This window comes from Salvelinus fontinalis, chromosome 8 (genome assembly GCF_029448725.1).
Source record: "Salvelinus fontinalis isolate EN_2023a chromosome 8, ASM2944872v1, whole genome shotgun sequence".
In the NCBI taxonomy this organism is placed as follows: Eukaryota; Metazoa; Chordata; class Actinopteri; order Salmoniformes; family Salmonidae; genus Salvelinus; species Salvelinus fontinalis.
The window spans coordinates 4,016,276-4,035,175 of NC_074672.1; the positions used below are offsets into that span (position 1 = coordinate 4,016,276).

At 43.6% G+C, this 18,900-nt stretch overlaps 1 protein-coding gene across 2 annotated transcripts in view; it reads left to right on the plus strand.

Moving 5' to 3' along the window:
* Positions 1-18,900, plus strand: part of LOC129860391 (calpain-15-like) — an 87,741-nt gene that overhangs the window by 59,914 nt on the left and 8,927 nt on the right. For both annotated transcript variants that reach the window (XM_055930760.1, XM_055930759.1), the window contains exons 4-11: positions 5,192-5,375; positions 7,092-7,315; positions 9,357-9,482; positions 9,735-9,887; positions 15,294-15,455; positions 15,581-15,813; positions 16,196-16,359; positions 16,719-16,897. In XM_055930760.1, coding sequence (XP_055786735.1) covers positions 5,192-5,375; positions 7,092-7,315; positions 9,357-9,482; positions 9,735-9,887; positions 15,294-15,455; positions 15,581-15,813; positions 16,196-16,359; positions 16,719-16,897 — 1,425 coding nt within the window. The remainder of the gene's footprint in view (positions 1-5,191; positions 5,376-7,091; positions 7,316-9,356; positions 9,483-9,734; positions 9,888-15,293; positions 15,456-15,580; positions 15,814-16,195; positions 16,360-16,718; positions 16,898-18,900) is intronic.

Consider the following 18,900-nt stretch of genomic DNA (forward strand, 5'->3'; position numbering starts at 1 on the left):
GTGTAAGGACATCAGGGATAAAATTGTAGACCTGCACAAGGCTGGGATGGGCTACAGGACAATAGGCAAGCAGCTTGGTGAGAAGGCAACAACTGTTGGCGCAATTATTAGAAAATGGAAGAAGGTCAAGATGACGGTCAATCACCTTCTAGTTTGTTGGTGATGTGGACACCAAGGAACTTGAAGCTCTCAACCTGCTCCACTACAGCCCCGTCAATGAGAATGGGGGAATGCTCGGTCCATCTTTTCCAGTAGTCCATAATCATCTCTTTAGTCTTGGTTACGCTGAGGGATAGGTTGTTATTCTGGCACCACATGGTCAGGTCTCTGACCTCCTCCCTATAGGCTGTCTCGTCATTGTCTGTGATCAGGCCTACCACTGTTGTGTCGTCTGCAAACTTAATGATGGTGTTGGAGTCGTGCCTGGCCATGCAGTCGTGGGTGAACAGGGGGGGACTGAGCACTCACCCCTGGGGGGCTCCAGTGTTGAGGATCAGCGTGGCAGATGTGTTGCTACCTACCCTCACCACCTGGGGGGCAACCCGTCAGGAAGTCCAGGATCCAGTTGCAGAGGGAGGTGTTAAGTCCCAGGATCCTTAGCTTAGTGACGAGCTTTGAGGGTACTATGATGTTGAACGCTGAGCTGTAGTCAATGAATAGCATTCTCACATAGGTGTTCCTTTTGTCCAGGTGGGAAAGGGCAGTGTGGAGTGCAATAGAGATTGCATCATCTGTGGATCTTTTTGGGCGGTATGCAAATTGGAGTGGGTCTAGGGTTTCTGGGATAATGGTGTTGATGTGAGCCATTACCAGCCTTTCAAAGCACTTCATGGCTACGGACGTGAGTGCTACGGGTCTGTAGTCATTTAGGCAGGTTGCCTTTGTGTTCTTGGGCACAGGGACTATGGTGGCCTGCTTGAAACATGTTGGTATTACAGATTCAATCAGGTACATGTTGAAAATGTCAGTGAAGACACCTGCCAGTTGGTCAGCACATGTCCGGAGCACACATCCTGGTAATCCGTCTGGCCCTGCGGTCTTGTGAATGTTGACCTGTTTAAAGGTCATACTCACGTCGGCTACGGAGAGCGTGATCACACAGTCGTCCGGAACAGCTGTTGTTCTCATGCATGCCTCAGTGTTGATTTGCTTCGAAGCGAGCATAGAAGTGATTTAGCTCGTCTGGTAGGCTCGTGTCACTGGGCAGCTCGCGGCTGTGCTTCCCTTTGTAGTCTGTAATAATTTGCTAGCCCTGCCACATAAGACGGTGTTGTATGATTCAATCTTAGCCCTGTATTGACGCTTTGCCTGTTTGATGGTTCGTCGCAGCGCATAGCAGGAATGGAATTTTCTTATAAGCTTCCGGGTTAGAGTCCCGCACCTTGAAAGCGGCAGCTCTACCCTTTAGCTCAGTGTGAATGTTGCCTGTAATCCATGGCTTCTGGTTGGGGTATGTATTTACAGTCACTGTGGGGACGACGTTCTCGATGCACTTATTAATAAAGCCAGTGACTGATGTGGTGTACTCCTCAATGTCATCAGAAGAATCCCGGAGCATATTCCAGTCTGTGCTAGCAAAACAGTCCTGTAGTTTAGCATCTGCTTCATCTGACCACTTTTTTAATAGACTGAGTCACTGGTGCTTCCTGCTTTCATTTTTGCTTGTAAGCAGGAATGAGGAGGATAGAGTTGTGGTTGGATTTGCCAAATGGAGGGCGAGGGAGAGCTTTGTATGCATCTCTGTGTGTGGAGTACAGGTGATGTAGAATTTTTTTCCCTTTGGTTGCACATTTAACATGTTGATAGAAATTTGGTAGAACTGATTTAAGTTTCCCTGCATTAAAGTCTCCGGCCACTAGGAGCACCGCCTCTGGGTGAGTGGTTTCCTGTTTGCTTATTTCCTTATACAGCTGACTGAGTGTGGTCTTAGTGCCAGCATCTGTCTGTGGTGGTAAATAAACAGCCACGAAAAGTATAGCTGAAAACTCTCTAGGCAAGTAGTGTGGCCTGCAATTTATCACAATATACTCTACTTCAGGCGAGCAAAGTCTAGAGACTTCCTCAGATTTCGTGCACCGGCTGTTGTTTACAAACATTCAGACCGCCCCCCCTCGTCTTACCGGAGTGTGCTGTTCTATCTTGCCGGTGCAGCGTATATCCCCCTAGCTGAATATCCATGTCATCATTCAGCCACGATTCCGTGAAACATAGGATACTACAGTTTTTGATGTCCCGTTGGTAGGATATTCGTGATCGTACCTCGTCTAATTTATTGTCCAATGATTGCGCGTTGGCGAGTAATATTGACGGTAACGGCAGCTTTCCCACTCGCCTTCTGCGGATCCTCACGAGGCTACCCGCTCTGTGTCCTCTGTACCTGCATACTGCGTCTAGTTTAAAAAGATTTTTATGGGGATTTGTTTTGTATTATGTTAATTAGATTTCCTCGGGCCATTGTAAGCCAAGGTTTAAGGGAGAGCGAGATAGATAGAGACAGAGAGAATAAACCAAGAAAGAACTGGGGAGAGAAAGAAAGAGAAAGAGAGAGAGGAGGGGTGAGGCGGCCAGATGTACTGATACATCACCTGACTGGGGGATTATTCAGAAGAATGTAGGTCTGGACACAGACAGTTCTCTCCATGTACTTGTTTTGGTTGTCCTTGGGCCTTGTCATCATCCCTATACACACACACACACACACACACACACACACACACACACACACACACAAATTCTCACACAAACATCTCAGGTCATGTGGCGAGGTGCTTGTTCAGTAAGGTGTTGAGTAAGGCCTCAAATAAATGGAGCTTTGCACTAGGAAGGAGAGATTTGCAAAGAGATTTTCAGCTTCCCCGAACCTCCGTCTAGAGCAGGCAATTATTTTCCATGGATGGCCACATTAGAATATATTTTTGCCATCCCGGGCCAGAATCATATTACAGAATTGTACATCGTGTATGACTGTGTTGACAGATATATCTACTGTAAATCACGTCCAGATATGCTACTTATTTTACTGTTTTAACATGCACAGAAATAAACCACATCCATGGTCTCCTTTTGGTAGGTATTTTCATTATTAAACATGCAGTGAGCCAAACGGAGGGAAAAGTACACTGTGCATTCAGCACCACGGACAGAGCTCTTGTTAACGGGTATGCACAAAAGCACAAGAGAGAGAGAGAGAGAGCTCAACATTACATTTAAACTAGTCAATCAGTGTGAGGAGGGAAGTCTCGATGGGCATTGACTAGAGCAGTGAAGTCAGGTATAGTTTCTGACGTCGCTATGCGCAGGATTGGTGAGAGTCAGTAAGAGATGATCTGTGCCTTGACTTGTTATATTTCATCAGTGAAAATGTCTGTTCACATGCATAGGTCGACCCAAACAGTACAAACATCTTCTGAGCATGGAAATGTTGTTCATCGAGAGATGCATAGAACCTCATCAGTGACATTGTTTTGAAGAGTTCTCCAATCACTGCATCAGACTGAAGATCGATAAGCTCAAGTTGCAGGTCAGTGGGAGCGTTATCCACATTGAAGGTGAAAGGAGAGGAAACCAACAGCATGTCATTTTCCAACACCTTGAAATCCTCAAAACGTTGAGAAAACTCATCGTTCAAAGCACGCAGCAGCGATGTATATTTCTCCTGCTGGTCATCTGATAGAGAACAGACTAGTAGTGTCGGAAGGTGGGTGAGATTGTTGGCTTCTACTTGGCGGAAAAGGAGGAGTAATTGTCCCTTGAAGGCTTTGACAAGGCTGTACGTCTGATATGCAAAAAGGCCCTTCCCTTATAGTTTGGAATTCAGTTCATTCATGAGGGCCATGATGTCCACGGTGAAGGCAAAATCAGCCAACCATTCTTTATCTTGCAGTTGAGGGAAATCCACATATTTTCCTTTCATTTGCAAAAACTCAGCAATCTCCGACTTCAGGTCCCACACCCTTTTAAGCACCTTCCCAAAACTCAGCCATCTCACATTTGTGTGGGAAGGGAGATCTGCATGACCCGACTCTGTCTCCTCCAACAGTGAGACAAACTGCCTGTGGTTTAAAGATTTTGCTCTTATGAAGTTTACCACTTTAGTGACTGTATCCACAACATGGCTCATTTTCAGAACACATTTACAGAGCATCTCCTGATGAATAATGCAATGCAGGAAAATAATCGTTCAGCTACTTGATCTTGTATCCTTTTCAAAAGGCCAATGTTTTTTCCTGTCTTGTGGGACAGTACTATTTGTAACTGTGACGTGTGTGTGTCAGCCTGTCAGTCACTCTGTCCTCGTGCCGTTGTTATTTATGCGTTCCTTCAAAATAAATGTCCCACAAGCGGTGGGAGTTGAATCATTACACAAAGGCGAGTATTCATTGGGCTTTTAATTTGAATAACAAATACGTTTTTCAAAACTTTACTATCGCAAATTCTTTATGTGATCTGAGCTTGATTCCGCGGGCCGCGTTGAATCGACCTTTGCCCAGGCCTGCTCTAGTCTGCTTCCTCAGACTGTTGTCTTCCGACATGTAGAGGTTTCTTCTGGCTACTGTCGCCTCCACTTGCCCTTTACAGTTGCTGTTAAGTCCACCATCAGTACCACATGACGAGACATAAAAGGTCAGTGGTTCTGTCACGGAAGGTGATGTACAGAAGGTGAGACCAGCTTACCTCCACTACAAATAGCTATGAATACAATTTGCAGAATTACTTGATATTTATGAACTTTCTAACTGATTAATTTAATAATTGAATGACTGACTGATTGAATGATTGTAGGGCTGGGAATTTGCCAGGGACCTCGCCATACGATATTATCACGACATGATATGTATTGCGATTGTATACATTCTGATTTATATATGTATTGCAAACATATTGCTCACTATATATTTGCTGCAGAGGGACCATAGAGAGCCATGAGAAAACGAGTTTTGATCAGTCATGAAAAGAAAAGTGCTGAAAACATGTTGGCTCACCATTTCGAGAAGAAGATGGAGAACAAGCTATAGAAGGAGAAATATTGGAGTTTTGTCCCAGGTACAGCCGACTAGTGCTTTTTAACATTAAACGGAGCCATAGAATTGATTTATAATATCGGGAGGAAATGATATTGCGATACTGGATCGATTTTTTTTCTCCTATCACCTAGTTTAATTGACTGTCTATCTTATTGCCCGCCCTGTAGGTTCCTTAGTGCGTTGGCGGTGCTGGCAGAGCGTCCAGAGCTGGTGGAGAGGGTGATGATCACCAGGGGCATCTGCCAGGAGGGGGCTTACCAGGTCAGGCTGTGTAAGGATGGTACCTGGATAACCGTCCTAGTGGACGACATGCTGCCCTGCGACGAGTATGGATACCTGCTCTTCTCCCAGGTGAGGGGGGGGTAGGGGGTTATGGCTATAGTATGCACGCAGACACACTGTATACATACACATAACTATATCTAGTCTAGTCACTCACTCTCTGTCTCTCTCAAACTCGCATACACACACACTCACACACAAACAAATGATCATGCAGTGAATTGTCATGTAGTGACTATAGCAACCTAATACTTTTATGGTTGAGTGAAAACACACACACACACACACACACACAGATTTTCAAACACTGTCATTAGTCATACACACACACACACACACACACTGTTATGCAGTGAATATAGCAACCTGATATTCCAACTGGTGAGTAAACACACACACGCACACACTCGTTCAGTTCATTCCAAGGTTTTCAAATATCACCTGTGGTGGAGACAGAGGTTCTCAGAAATGTCCTAGAGGAAATAATGAAGAGAGGGGAAACCCTACCTCTTCAAAGAGCATTTTAATAATCCCACGTCACCCCCCTCGTAAACTAACACTCCCACTTTACTTTTTTCCTGATAGTAGGTCATTATTTCTTCAATAAAGTAGCTACGCTACCGTTCAAAAGTTTGGGGTCACTAAGAAAAGTCCTTGTTTTTGAAAGAAAAGCACATTTTTCATCCATTCAAATAACATCAAATTGATCAGAAATGCAGTGTAGACATTGTTAATGTTGTAAATGACTATTGTAGCTGGAAATGGCAGATTTTCTTATGGAATATCTACATAGACTTTTTATTACTTCTTTAATCAGTTTTATTGCTTCTTTAATCAGAACAACAGTTTTCAGCTGTGCTAACATAATTGCAAAATGGTTTTCTAATGATCAATTAGCCTTTTAAAATTATAAACTTGGATTAGCTAACACAACGTGCCATTGGACCACAGAAGTGATGGTTGCTGATAATGGGCCTCTGTACGCCTATGTAGATATTCCATTAAAAATCAGCCGTTTCCAGCTACAATAGTCATTTACAACATTAACAATGTCTACACTGTATTTCTGATCAATTTGATGTCATTTTAATGGACCAAAAAATAGCTTTTTCAAAAACAAGGGTATTTCTAAGTGACCCCAAACTGTTGAACGATAGTGTATGACTGAGCTAGGTGGGACAACCACCTATCAATCTTAAAATGAATGCAGTCTGGATAGGAGCGTCTGCTAAATGACTAAAATGTAAATGTAGGGACATTTAATGAACCACTGAAGGTCTTATTATTGTTATTGGAGAAGATAATTTCTCTCTATTTAATGACATTTGACCTAAGGCTACAGAAATGGAATAGACCTTCACAGCTTTTATGAACTCTGAATGTTTTCTTCCCTGTATGTTCATTCATTACACAAACATTTGACCTCTTCCCTTTCTCTCTCTCTCTCTCTCTCTCTCTCTATCCCCTTCCCACCCTTTCTCCATCCTACTCTCTCTATCTCATCCTACTCTCTCCTTCTATCCCAATCCTTCCTTCTATCTATCCTTCTCTATCTTGCTCTCTCTGTTTCTCTCTCTCTCCCTCTGTCTTCTCTCTCCTTTCCCTCTATCCCCTTCACTACCTTTCTCCCTCCCTTTCGCCACCCTCCCTCTATCACCTTCCTTTCTCCATCCTCCCTTCTTATCCACCTATATCCCCCTCTCCCTCTTACTATCCCTATTTTCTTCTCTTTCTATTTCCTTCTTCCTTTCTCCTTCCCTCGCTCCTTTCTCTCTCCCTTCCTAGGCCCAGCGTAAGCAACTCTGGGTGGCCCTGATAGAGAAGGCCCTTGCCAAGCTCCACGGCTCCTACTTTGCCCTGCAGGCAGGGCGCGCCATCGAGGGCCTGGCCACGCTGACAGGGGCACCGTGCGACTCCCTCATGCTGCAGGTCAGCTCCACCAACCCCCGCGAGGAGCCCATCGACACGGACCTCATCTGGGCCAAGATGCTCAGTTCCAAGGAGGCCGGGTGAGTGGAATAGAGGAGATTTGTCTTTGGAGAAAGTCAATAATTCTCTGAGATGTATCATGATGTGCACAAATGGGACAAGGAAAGAAGTAATTACTCGGAACTCATCATGGGGGGCTGTAGTGGCTTGTGTGTCTGTGTACCCATATCCATACTCCCCCCCCCATGGAGAGAAAAATTACGCAGTTTTAAAGCACATTTCCTGCAATTCTACACATTTTGCCATAGGATGAAGGCAAATGTTTGCAGTTTTTTTATGTAACTGATTATCAATGACACTACACGTCCAAGTGTATCTGACCAAATTGTGAAAGATAAGCATTGTACTTTTGAATTCCGTAAAGTGAGTGTGGAAGAGGTGAACAAATGATCGTTATTGTCAACAATGACAAGACACAGAGGTCTGACAACCTGGATCGAAAATTACAACGGATAATAGTTGACGAAATTGCCGCTCCTATTTTCCATATCTTCAATTTAAGCCTAATATAAAGTGTGTGCCCTCAAAAGTAATTCCGCTACCCAAGAATAGTAAAGCCTCCTTTATTGGCTCAAATAGTATACCAATCAGTTACCAGTAGGGAAGGATGTTCAAAAGCACAGCACTTAGACAAATGACTGATGATTGGCTGAGAGAAATTGATGATTAAAAGATTGTCAGGGCAGTTTTGTTAGACTTAGTCTGCTGGAACTTAGATCGTAGTCTGCTGCTGGAAAAACATATGTATTATGGCTTTACACCCTCTGCTATTTTGTGGATAAAGAGTTACCTGTCTAACAAAACACAGAGGTCAGCTTCTACAGCGACTGAAATGACTGCAATGGGTGGGAAAGAATATGTTAGTCCTAAATATTTCTAAAACTAAAAGCATTGTATTTGGGACAAATCATTCACTAAACCCTAAACCTCAACTAAATATTGTAATGAATAATGTGGAAATTGAGCACGTTGAGGTGACTAAACTGCTTGGTGTCAAAACATATTGATACAACAGTAGCTATGATGGGGAGGAGTCAGTCCATAATAAAGCACTGCTCTGCCTTCTTAACAACACGATCAACAAGGCAGGTCCTACAGGCCCTAGTTTTGTTGCACCTGGACTACTGTTCAGTCGTGTGGTCATTGGCTCAGAACAGGGCAGCACGCTTGGCCCTTAACCGTACACGGGGAGCTAACATTAATGATATGCATGTCAATCTCTCATGGCTCAAAGTGGAAGAGAGATTGACTTCATCACTACTTGTTTTTTTAAGAAGGGTTGACAAGCTGAATGCACCGAGCTGTCTGTTTAAACTACTAGCACACGGCTCGGACACCCATGCCCCACAGAAGATGCCAACAGAGGTCTCTTCACAGTCCCCAAGTCCAGAACAGACTATGGGAGGTGCACAGTACTACATAGAGCCATGACTACATGGAACTCTATTCCACATCAGGTAACTGATGCAAACAGTAGAATCAGGGGAAAAATACACCTGAAGAGACACACACAAAGGTACAGACACGCATACGCACACAACTGCTAGCACACGCACTTTACACACACGTACATTGTAATGTTGTTGCATGGTGGTATTATGCATTTTGCATTGTAGATATGGAGTGGTGTAATAATGTTATATGATGTACTGTTTTATCTTTTGTTCTATAGGAAATGTAAGTGCCTTAATGTGTTTGGACACCAGGAAGAGTAACTGCTGCCTTGGCAACGGCTAATGGGGATCCCTAATAAATTCGAATTATGGGCCCCATGCCGGTCGGTGTTTTATTGGTCCGCGTGCCTATAAAAGAGTTGCCCATCCCTGGTCTCGGTCAATAACAAATCATTCATTTGAAAAGACATGAAGAGGCTTATTGAATGGGCCCTGATTACGCTTACTCCTTGACTAACAAGCATGTTCAATGGAGAATACTTTTTTTAGTCCAAGAGTAGGCTTATATCTGGGTCCACTTTGGCAACTGCCCCAAGTTTAAGGTGATGGAAATGGACTCTGACTTATTCGAATGCGTCTCTATCTATGTGGTGTGTGTGGTGGGTAGGTTTCTGATGGGGGCATCATGCGGCGGAGGGAACATGAAGGTGGATGATGTGGTGTATGAGTCGTTGGGCCTCCGCCCTCGCCATGCCTACTCTATCCTGGACGTGCGGGACGTACAGGGCTACAGGTGAGAGCTGATTGGGTTATTGGTGGGACGGCGTGTGGCTAATTGGTCACACGTGATAAGGGGGTGGGGCTAATACGTTATTGTTGAAAAGGGCCATGTGTCTTTCTTTTTCGGGTAATCCCGTTATTGTTATACTTTACATTTTTACCACGGGTAGTTGTAAGAACCTTATCAAACCCTGATAAGAGTCCTTCCCAATTGCGTTCCTTTTAATTGCTTCAGCTGACGACATGCTCTCGCTCTCCCTCTCAGACTTCTGCGGTTGAGGAACCCGTGGGGTCGCTTCTCGTGGAACGGCAGCTGGTCAGACGAGTGGCCGGATTGGCCGCAGCTCCTCCGCCACGAGCTCATGGCCCACGGCAGCAGCGAGGGCGTCTTCTGGATGGAGTACGGAGACTTCATCAAGTAGGTCCCGTCTTAATGTGCCAATCACCCCAGGACGAGGTCAGGGATGGTTGTCTACGATGTTGGAGACCCACTGGGCGTGCTCTCACTAAAACCAACAAGTGCCGTTCACAAGAGTCAATTAGACGGTATTTCAGGTAATGGACGAATTGGTAGTTAATTAGCTGGCTCAGCAGATAATCATTAGTGTGTAAGACTTAAACTGAGAGGCACTGACCCACTCCTGTCCTGCTTGCCTTGTTAATGCCAAGTGTTTTTGTTTTATTTGGTTGGTTGATTCAGTTTTTTTGGTGTGGTTAGCTAGCTTGTTGAGTAGCATGAGTTGAACTTAGTGCCTGGTAGTCCAACAAGTGAATGGTGCAACAAGGATGCACCTGACTCTCAGCTTGTTTTCCTTTCTGTCAATTAAGGGAACGTTGCAACGTAGGGTACAAGGCCCAATGCTCTGTGCTGTCTGTCTGCCTGTCTTTGTTAAATTCATCTTCTCCGTTAAGTAAATGAGCAATGGAATCTAGAGTCTGTCTATATACTGTATCTGAAAGAAGAGAGAGAGAGAGAGAACCCAGTAACTCTGCTCAGCATACAGCAAGGTAAAGAGTACTTGACAGACGAATAAATGGCGGACAAGCAAGGTGAAGTCCTCGCAGCGTTTAACTCAATGAGTCCCACATCGACCCCGGCGCAATTTGGACTTCTAACCCCTTTTGAAACACACTGTACCACTGGATTTGTCTTTTTCTTCTGCGTCCGTTGGTACCAACCATTCGTCTGTGTGATTAACGAGAGCTGAGGTAGATCAGTGTTTGTGAGACGAGGGCAGATCCCAAAGGGCCCCGGGCTGGGTCTTTTTACAAAAAAAGTCTATTGAGTCCGAATAATTTGAGCTAGAACTATTCCAAGCCATATATGAAAAGCTGAGACTCTGACGAACACGCACACGTAACATGACGCTCACAAGCTACACAAAAGTAATTGGAAGGTAAGGGGTTCTTCAACATAGAAGATAATGTCACGGCCGTCAAAAGAAGTGGACCAAAGTGCAGCGTGGTGAAAGTACATTTCTCTTTTTATTTAAAATGTCGCCAACAAAATAACAAATGAAAAACAACCGTGAAGCTTACAGGGCTAAGTGCCACTAACAAAGATAACCTCCCACACTGAAAGGAGGGAAAAGGGCTACCTAAGTATGGTTCTCAATCAGAGACAACGATAGACAGCTGTCCCTGATTGAGAACCATACCCAGCCAAAACATAGAAAACAAAACATAGAATGCCCACCAAAAAATCACATCCTGACCAAACCAACTAGAGACATAAAAAGGCTCTCTAAGGTCAGGGCGTGACAGATAATAGGAAATCCAAGGACATAAAATCAAATCAAATGTTATTGGTCACATGCACATATTTAGCAGATGTTATTGTGGGTGTAGCGAAATGCTTATGTTCCTAGTTCCATAGACTCTATAATACTGTAATATTGTTGCTGTCACAAACGCCAAACTCTGCACATTTGTCACTGACTAGTTGGATATTCATTTCCCACTGAGCAAACAGTTTCTGTACTTACAGCATTCATAAAAATTCATTTTGATCAGGGATTTGCTTTGTCAATAAAACTCATCAATGCAACTGTTCATGTCAAATTGTTTTCGGTTCTACTTGGCCCTGGTCATGAAAAGAAAATTATAAAAAATGTAATTGTCAGGCTAAATTGATTTATTTATTTTTATTTCACCTTTATTTAACCAGGTAGGCTAGTTGAGAACAAGTTCTCATTTGCAACTGCAACCTGGCCAAGATCAAGCAAAGCAGTTCGACACATACAACAACACAGAGTTACACATGGAATAAACAAAACATAATCAATAATGCAGTAGGAAAATCTATATACAGTGTATCGGTCGTCTGTTGAAGAAGTTGTGGACCAAAGCGCAGCGTGGTAAGTATTCATGATTTTTTTATTAAAACTGAACACAGACAAAATAACCAAAAATAGAACAACACGAAAACAGTTCTGTCTGGTGAAGACACAAAACAGAAAACAACTACCCACATATATATTTGGGAAAAGGCAACCTAAGTATGGTTCTCAATCAGAGACAACGATAGACGGCTGCCTCAGATTGAGAACCACACCCGGCCAAACACACAGAAATAAAAATCATAGAAAACGGAACATAGAATGCCCACCCAAATCACACCCTGACCAAACCAAAATAGAGACATAAAAAGCTCTCTACGGTCAGGGCGTGACATACAGCATGTGCAAATGAGGTAGGATAAGAGAGGTAAATATACAGTTGAAGTCGGAAGTTTACATACACCTTAGCCAAATACATTTAAACTCAGTTTTTCACAATTCCTGACATTTAATCTAAGTACAAATTGCCTGTCTTAGGTCATTTAGGATCACCACTCTATTTTAAGAATTTGAAATGTCAGAATAATAGTAGAGAGAATTATTTATTTCAGATTTTATTTCCTTCATCACATTCCCAGTGGGTCAGAAGTTGAAATACACTCAATTAGTACTTGGTAGCATTGCCTTTAAATTGTTTAACTTGCGTCAAACGTTTTGGGTAGCCTTCCATAAGCTTCCCACAATAAGTTGCGTGCATTTTGGCCTATTCCTCCTGACAGAGCTAGTGTAACTGAGTCAGGTTTGTAGGCCTCCTTGCTCACACACGCTTTTCCAGTTCTGCCCACAAATGTTCTATAGGATTGAAGTCAGGGCTTTGTGATGGCCACTCCAATACCTTGACATTGTTGTCCTTAGGCCATTTTGCCACAACTTTGGAAGTATCATTGTCCATTTAGAAGACCCATTTGCGACCAAGCTTTAACTTCCTGACTGATGTCTTGTGCTGTTGCTTCAATATATCCACATAATTTACCTTTCTCACAATGCCATCTATTTTGTGAAGTGCACCAGTATCTCCTGCAGCAAAGCACCCCCACAACATGATGCTGCCACCCCCGTGCTTCACGGTTGGGATGGTGTTCTTCGGCTTGCAAGCCTCCCCTCCTCCAATCATAACAATGGTCATTATGGCCAAACAATTCTATTTTTGTTTCATCAGACCAGAGGACATTCCTCCAAGATGTACGGTCTTTGTCCCCGTGTGCAGTTGCAAACTGTAGTCTGGCTTTTTTATGGCGGTTTTGGAGCAGTGGCTTCTTCCTTACTAAACAGCCTTTCAGGTTATGTCGATATAGGACTCGTTTTACTGTAGATATAGATAATTGTGTACCTGTTTCCTCCAGAATCTTCACACGGTCCTTTGCTGTTGTTCTGGGATTGATTTGCACTTTTCGCACCTAAGTATGTTCATCTCTAGGAGAACGCATCTCCTTCCTGAGCGGTATGACGGCTGCGTGGTCTCATGGTGTTTATACTTGCATACTATTGTTTGTACAGATGAACATGGTACCTTCAGGCATTTGGAAATTGCTCCCAAGGATGAACCAGACTTGTGGAGGTCTACAATGTTTTTTCTGAGGTCTTGGCTGATTTCTTTTGATTTTCCCATGATGTCAAGCAAAGAGGCACTGAGTTTGAAAGTAGGCCTTGAAATACATCCACAGGTACACCTCCATTTGACTCAATGATGTAAATTCGCCTATCAGAAGCTTCTAAAGCCATGACATAATTTTCTGGAATTTTCCAAGCTGTTTAATGGCACAGTCAACTTAGTGAATGTAAACTTCTGACCCACTGGAATTGTGATACAGTGAGTTGTAAGTGAAATAATCTATCTGTAAACAATTGTTGGAAAAATTACTTGTGTCATGCACAATGTAGATGTCCTAACCGACTTGCCAAAACTATAGTTTGCTGTCAAGAAATGTGTGGAGTGGTTGAAAAATGAGTTTTAAAGACTCCAACCTAAGTGTATGTAAACTTCCGACTTCAACTGTAAAGGCTGGACATGCAGATAAATGAAAACCCGATTTTTGCTGGGCTTTCGGGACTGATAGGATTAACCTTTGTGTTGTCTTAAGGGTAAAAAATGACCCACTATGTTAAACAGCAGACAAAACCCCCTAAATTATATTTTTTTCAACTTGAAATTTGACATCTTTTCCTAGAGTGACCCCAACATTAGAAAAAGTGAAACATCGCCTTTGTTCATATTTCCATGAAAGCTTTACACCACCAGGGTATAAAGATTGGCTTAGGGTCATTGTTGACCCGGTAGTTAAAATCATTTACACACCACAAAAACACACACACACACACACACAATGAGAAATTGAGACTCTGTGCTACTGATTGAACTCAGACAAAACCTAAAACTTTCTTGTGCATGTGCAGCATCTCCCCTCCACGACCCCTCCACGACCCCACACATGACTCAAGTTCACAGACAAAATAAAAACAATTTCAGACCAAATAAATATTTCTTGTTTACTAATGGAGAATGCAGTCAAAGGCTATATAGGTGCTGCAGATGACAGTCCCCCCAGTTCTCTCTTTGCTGAAGCCATGAGTGCACGTTTCAGTGCCCAACAAGTCATACATCAGATTTTTTCAGATGCCCAGAAGAGAACAATGATTTAGAAGAGGAGGAGGTATCTCTCCCTATTTTCCTCTTAGTCAGTCATCTGTCTGCTTTTCTTTTTCGTTTTCCCAGAAGAAGTGAGGGATAAGATGGAAGGAGGTGAAAGAGATCAAAATCTCTCCACATGTGCCCTTGCGCTTACTTTCAGCTTTGAAACCAGAGAGAGGGATAGACACACACCACCACCCCTCGTCTTACCAGACGCAGCTGTTTTGTCCTGCCGATGCACGAAAAACCCAGCCAGCTGTATATTATCCGTGTCGTCGTTCAGCCACGACTCAGTGAAACGTAAGATATTACAGTTTTTAATGTCCCGTTGGTAGGATAGTCTCAAACGAAGCTCATCCAGTTTATTCTCCAGTGATTGCATGTTGGCTAATAGAACGGAAGGTAGACACGGGCCACCCACGCGCGGATGAATTCTCACAAGGGACCCGGATCTGCGCCCACAGTACCTCTGTCTTTTCTTCATGCAAGTGACGTGGATTTGGGCCTGGTCCGGGAGAAACAGTATATCCTTTGCATCATACTCATTAAAGAAAAAAAATCTTTGTCTCTGTTCTGATATCCAGAAGCTCTTTTCGACACAGTAGCAGCAACATTCTGTACAAACTAAGTTACAAACAATGCGGGGAAAAAACACAAAATAGCACAATTGGTTAGGAGCTAGTAAAACGGCAGCCATCCCCTCTGGCGCCATTAACAACAGCGCAATTGGCTTTGAGCGACGTGTGTGTGCATAAGGTTGTAAGATCACGTCCTGGTCAGGATTGAACTGACTCTGTTACACAGTCAGAGATTCTAATCCTGTCTAACAGTGTATTTTTTTTGTTTCTCCCCACAGGTACTTTGACTCGGTGGACATCTGTAAGATCCATTCGGATTGGCAGGAGGTGCGGTTACAGGGCTGTTTCCCCAGCAGAGCCTTTGGTCCTGTTACGGTCACGGCTCTGACCGTGCTGGAGAGGACCGCGCTGGAGTTCGCCCTCTTCCAGGAGGGCAGCAGGTACTCTCGCTCTCTCTCTTTCTCTACTCTCTCTCTCTCTCTTTTTCTCTTTCTCGACAGGCACCTGTTGGAATGAAAATTACATATTTTAAACTTCTGAATTTCTATTTCCCTCCGTCCTCTAGGCGGTCGGACACAGCAGACAGCCACCTGTTGGACCTGTGTATCATGGTGTTCAGGGCATCGTTTGGCAGTGGCAACAAGTTGACCCTGGGCCGGCTGCTGGCCCACAGCAAGCGGGCCGTTAAGAAGTTTGTGGGCTGTGAAGTGATGCTGGAGCCGGGCGAGTACGCCATGGTGTGCTGCGCCTTTAACCACTGGCAGATGAATATCAGCGGAGTGGGGCTGCCCACACCAGGTACACACACACATACATACAGTATATCCCTCTACAGATTAGCATGATTGGATGGTGGAGGAGTACTGCCCACACTAGGTTCACACAAGCTAACGCACACACACACAAATTTGTGTTCTCGCATACATTTCCATTTTCACATACACAAACATTCACACACACATATTCAAAATCAACATAGACGTTCCGAATAGGGAGAATATGCCTATGGACTGATTCATCTATTATAGACTCCCAAGGACCATGTATTGTCAAAAACAAGCTATGTTGTCCATTCCATAAGTGCTAATGCTTACACCTGTAGTTAACCTGCTAGCTTGCGGATTGAACCTAGCCAATCACAATGGGAAACAAAATGGAATCTTCTCGCGTCTTCTTTTAGTGTCGAGCCCCACAAGTGCACGGCGTCCCAGCCAAGACTTCCCAGGCTACATTCTGGCCATCTACAGCTCCCGTCAGGTGATGGTGGAGCAGGTGGAGGCTACCGCTACCACGCTGGCCGACGCCATCATCCTACTGACCGAGAACAAGGGGGAGAGACACGAGGTGAGGAGGGAGTAGCATACCGCACATACACATACTCTGTAACAGACACACACTCACACTCGCACAGCGACGGCAAAGAGGGCATTTCCCTACTGGAGACGAAACACGTCCAGTTATAGAAATCAGAAACGGGCATTACCTAAACATAGTAGGTGGATTTAATAGAGAGAGACTGTGTCACAGGCTTATGTGTAACTCAAATGGCATCTTATGTATGTACTATTTACAATGTATTTGTGTCTGTCTGTTTGTGTTACTGTCCGTATCTTTGTTTCTGTCTGTCTGCATTTTTTTTTGTGTGTGTCTGCCTCTCTGTTCCTGTGTGCGTGCTGTCTCTCTGTCTCTGTATGTCTCTGCAGGGTCGCGAGGGGATGACATGCTACTACCTGACCCACGGCTGGGCGGGACTGATCGTAGTGGTGGAGAACCGCCACCCCAAGTACTACCTCCACGTGTCATGTGACTGTACAGACAGCTTCAATGTAGTGTCCACCCGCGGCAGCCTCAAGACCATCGACAGTGTACCGCCTCTACACAGGTACTACTGTACACCACACAGTACATTGTTTATATAGGCATTTTTAGAATGTAAGCTTACACAGGTGCTAGTAGGCAGAGGTGGGACCAAGTCACTATTATTCGAGTCATAAGCAAGTCTCAAGTCACAAGGTCCAAGTCTCAAGTCGAGTCCCAAGTACAACCGGTCGAGTCTCGAGTCAAGTCCAAGTCGTGCATTCTAAGATCGAGTCGAGTCACAAGTTTTTTTCAAGTCAAGTTAAAAAAACTATAGGCTACAGGCAATGACTTATTCAACTACAAATCTGTGTCTATGTATTGAGGCTACAAGACGGCCCTTTTCATTATTTTGTCGACAACACATTTTGATTATATAATAATACATTTTACCAACAAATTCAAAATGCAAGCATCATAAGTAAATGATCAATTTCAAGCAATTTTGACATAGCAAATGATCAGTAGACCTGTGCTAGTAATTGTTGCTTGATGCCCCATTTGCTGGTGAACTAGCAAAGTAAACGGTTCATATTCTTGATCACCAAACCATTTTTGGAGCTGCATATTCATTTATGGTAATCCTCTCTCCCTACAATTTGATGTTTGCGCTTCATCTGATCCTATAACTGGTCATCAAATCAGCAATCTGGTTATTAGCTCAGTGGTTTTAAAGCTTTCTGACCCGAAACCCCCCAAAAAGGAGTGGTTCAAAGCTTGCGACCCCCGCACACGTGCACAGGGCGATCACGCGCATGCAATCGCTGCCCAAATGTAGCAGCCATAAAACGGTAAACCATTTTCAAAAAGCAAGATAGAGAAAAAATAAACTGCGTTTTACACCTGCGTTTTGAGTAGAAAGTCATTGATGTTAGCAGTCAATTTCAACTAGGAATATCATGTCACGTTGTCAGTCCAGAGCAAACAGGATCATATGGCCTACCTGTGGGCCTGTGCAGCGGAGGTTGCAGGATCGGATGGGAAACGTGATCTGTCTGTAGACTTTTTCTTCCTCAGAAATAATATCATTAATTCGCCAGAATGTTACATCTTCATCCCATAAGTATTGAAGGTTGTGCGATGTTACAGCCATCTTTAGACATATAGCCAGTATCACCACTGAAGTATATAATTTTAACTCACCCAAACTAGACCTATCGGAAATATGAAAAGGATCAATGAAATCAGAAGCGGCCCCAAAACATGCGTGCACCAGTTTTCACACAAAAGTTGGCATTTATATCAAACTAACTTGACGTGAGAATGTGTTTATCCTCCCGCAAACTTTAGACTATGGGTATGCACAGTTTCTCGTGGTTGAAGTATTGCATTGCAAGAAGGCAAAAAAAGTGTCCTTGTGTAAATGCGGAATATAAGATGACACTCTTATTGATAACAAAAGAACAGGTAGGCCTAGCTAAATCACAAGATTCAATCATTCGTCATTATTGAGAAAAGCAAATCGATTTATCTTTGAATTCTAAAATCATTTTAAATAGGCATATTTCCTACTATTTATTTCATGTCCATGATCATTGCAGAATAAATTCCTCACCTTTTCGGACTGTGATGGTTTCATAGGCTACTCGCAAAATAGCCTATAGGCACACAAGTTAGGATAGGTTAGCATTCGTCCCATCTCCCATTCGACCCACTTCACAGTAGTAAATAGATCATCTATTTCAAGTAGTCTTTTTTGCTCTATGCGATCCGATCTTAAGCGCAGTTTAATGGTAGAACAGACGGTTCACCTTTTCCATTGATGTTTGTAGGCTACATATGAGTACTGTCAAGGTCCCGTGTCGCTCAGTTGGTAGAGCATGGCGCTTGCAACGCCAGGGTTGTGGGTTCAATTCCCACGGGGGGACCAGGATGAATATGTATGAACTTTCCAATTTGTAAGTCGCTCTGGATAAGAGCGTCTGCTAAATGACGTAAATGTAAGTTAATTTCTAGCATAAGCAATATTTCATTTATGAACATAATACATACAGTGGGGAGAAAAACTATTGGAGACACTGCCGATTT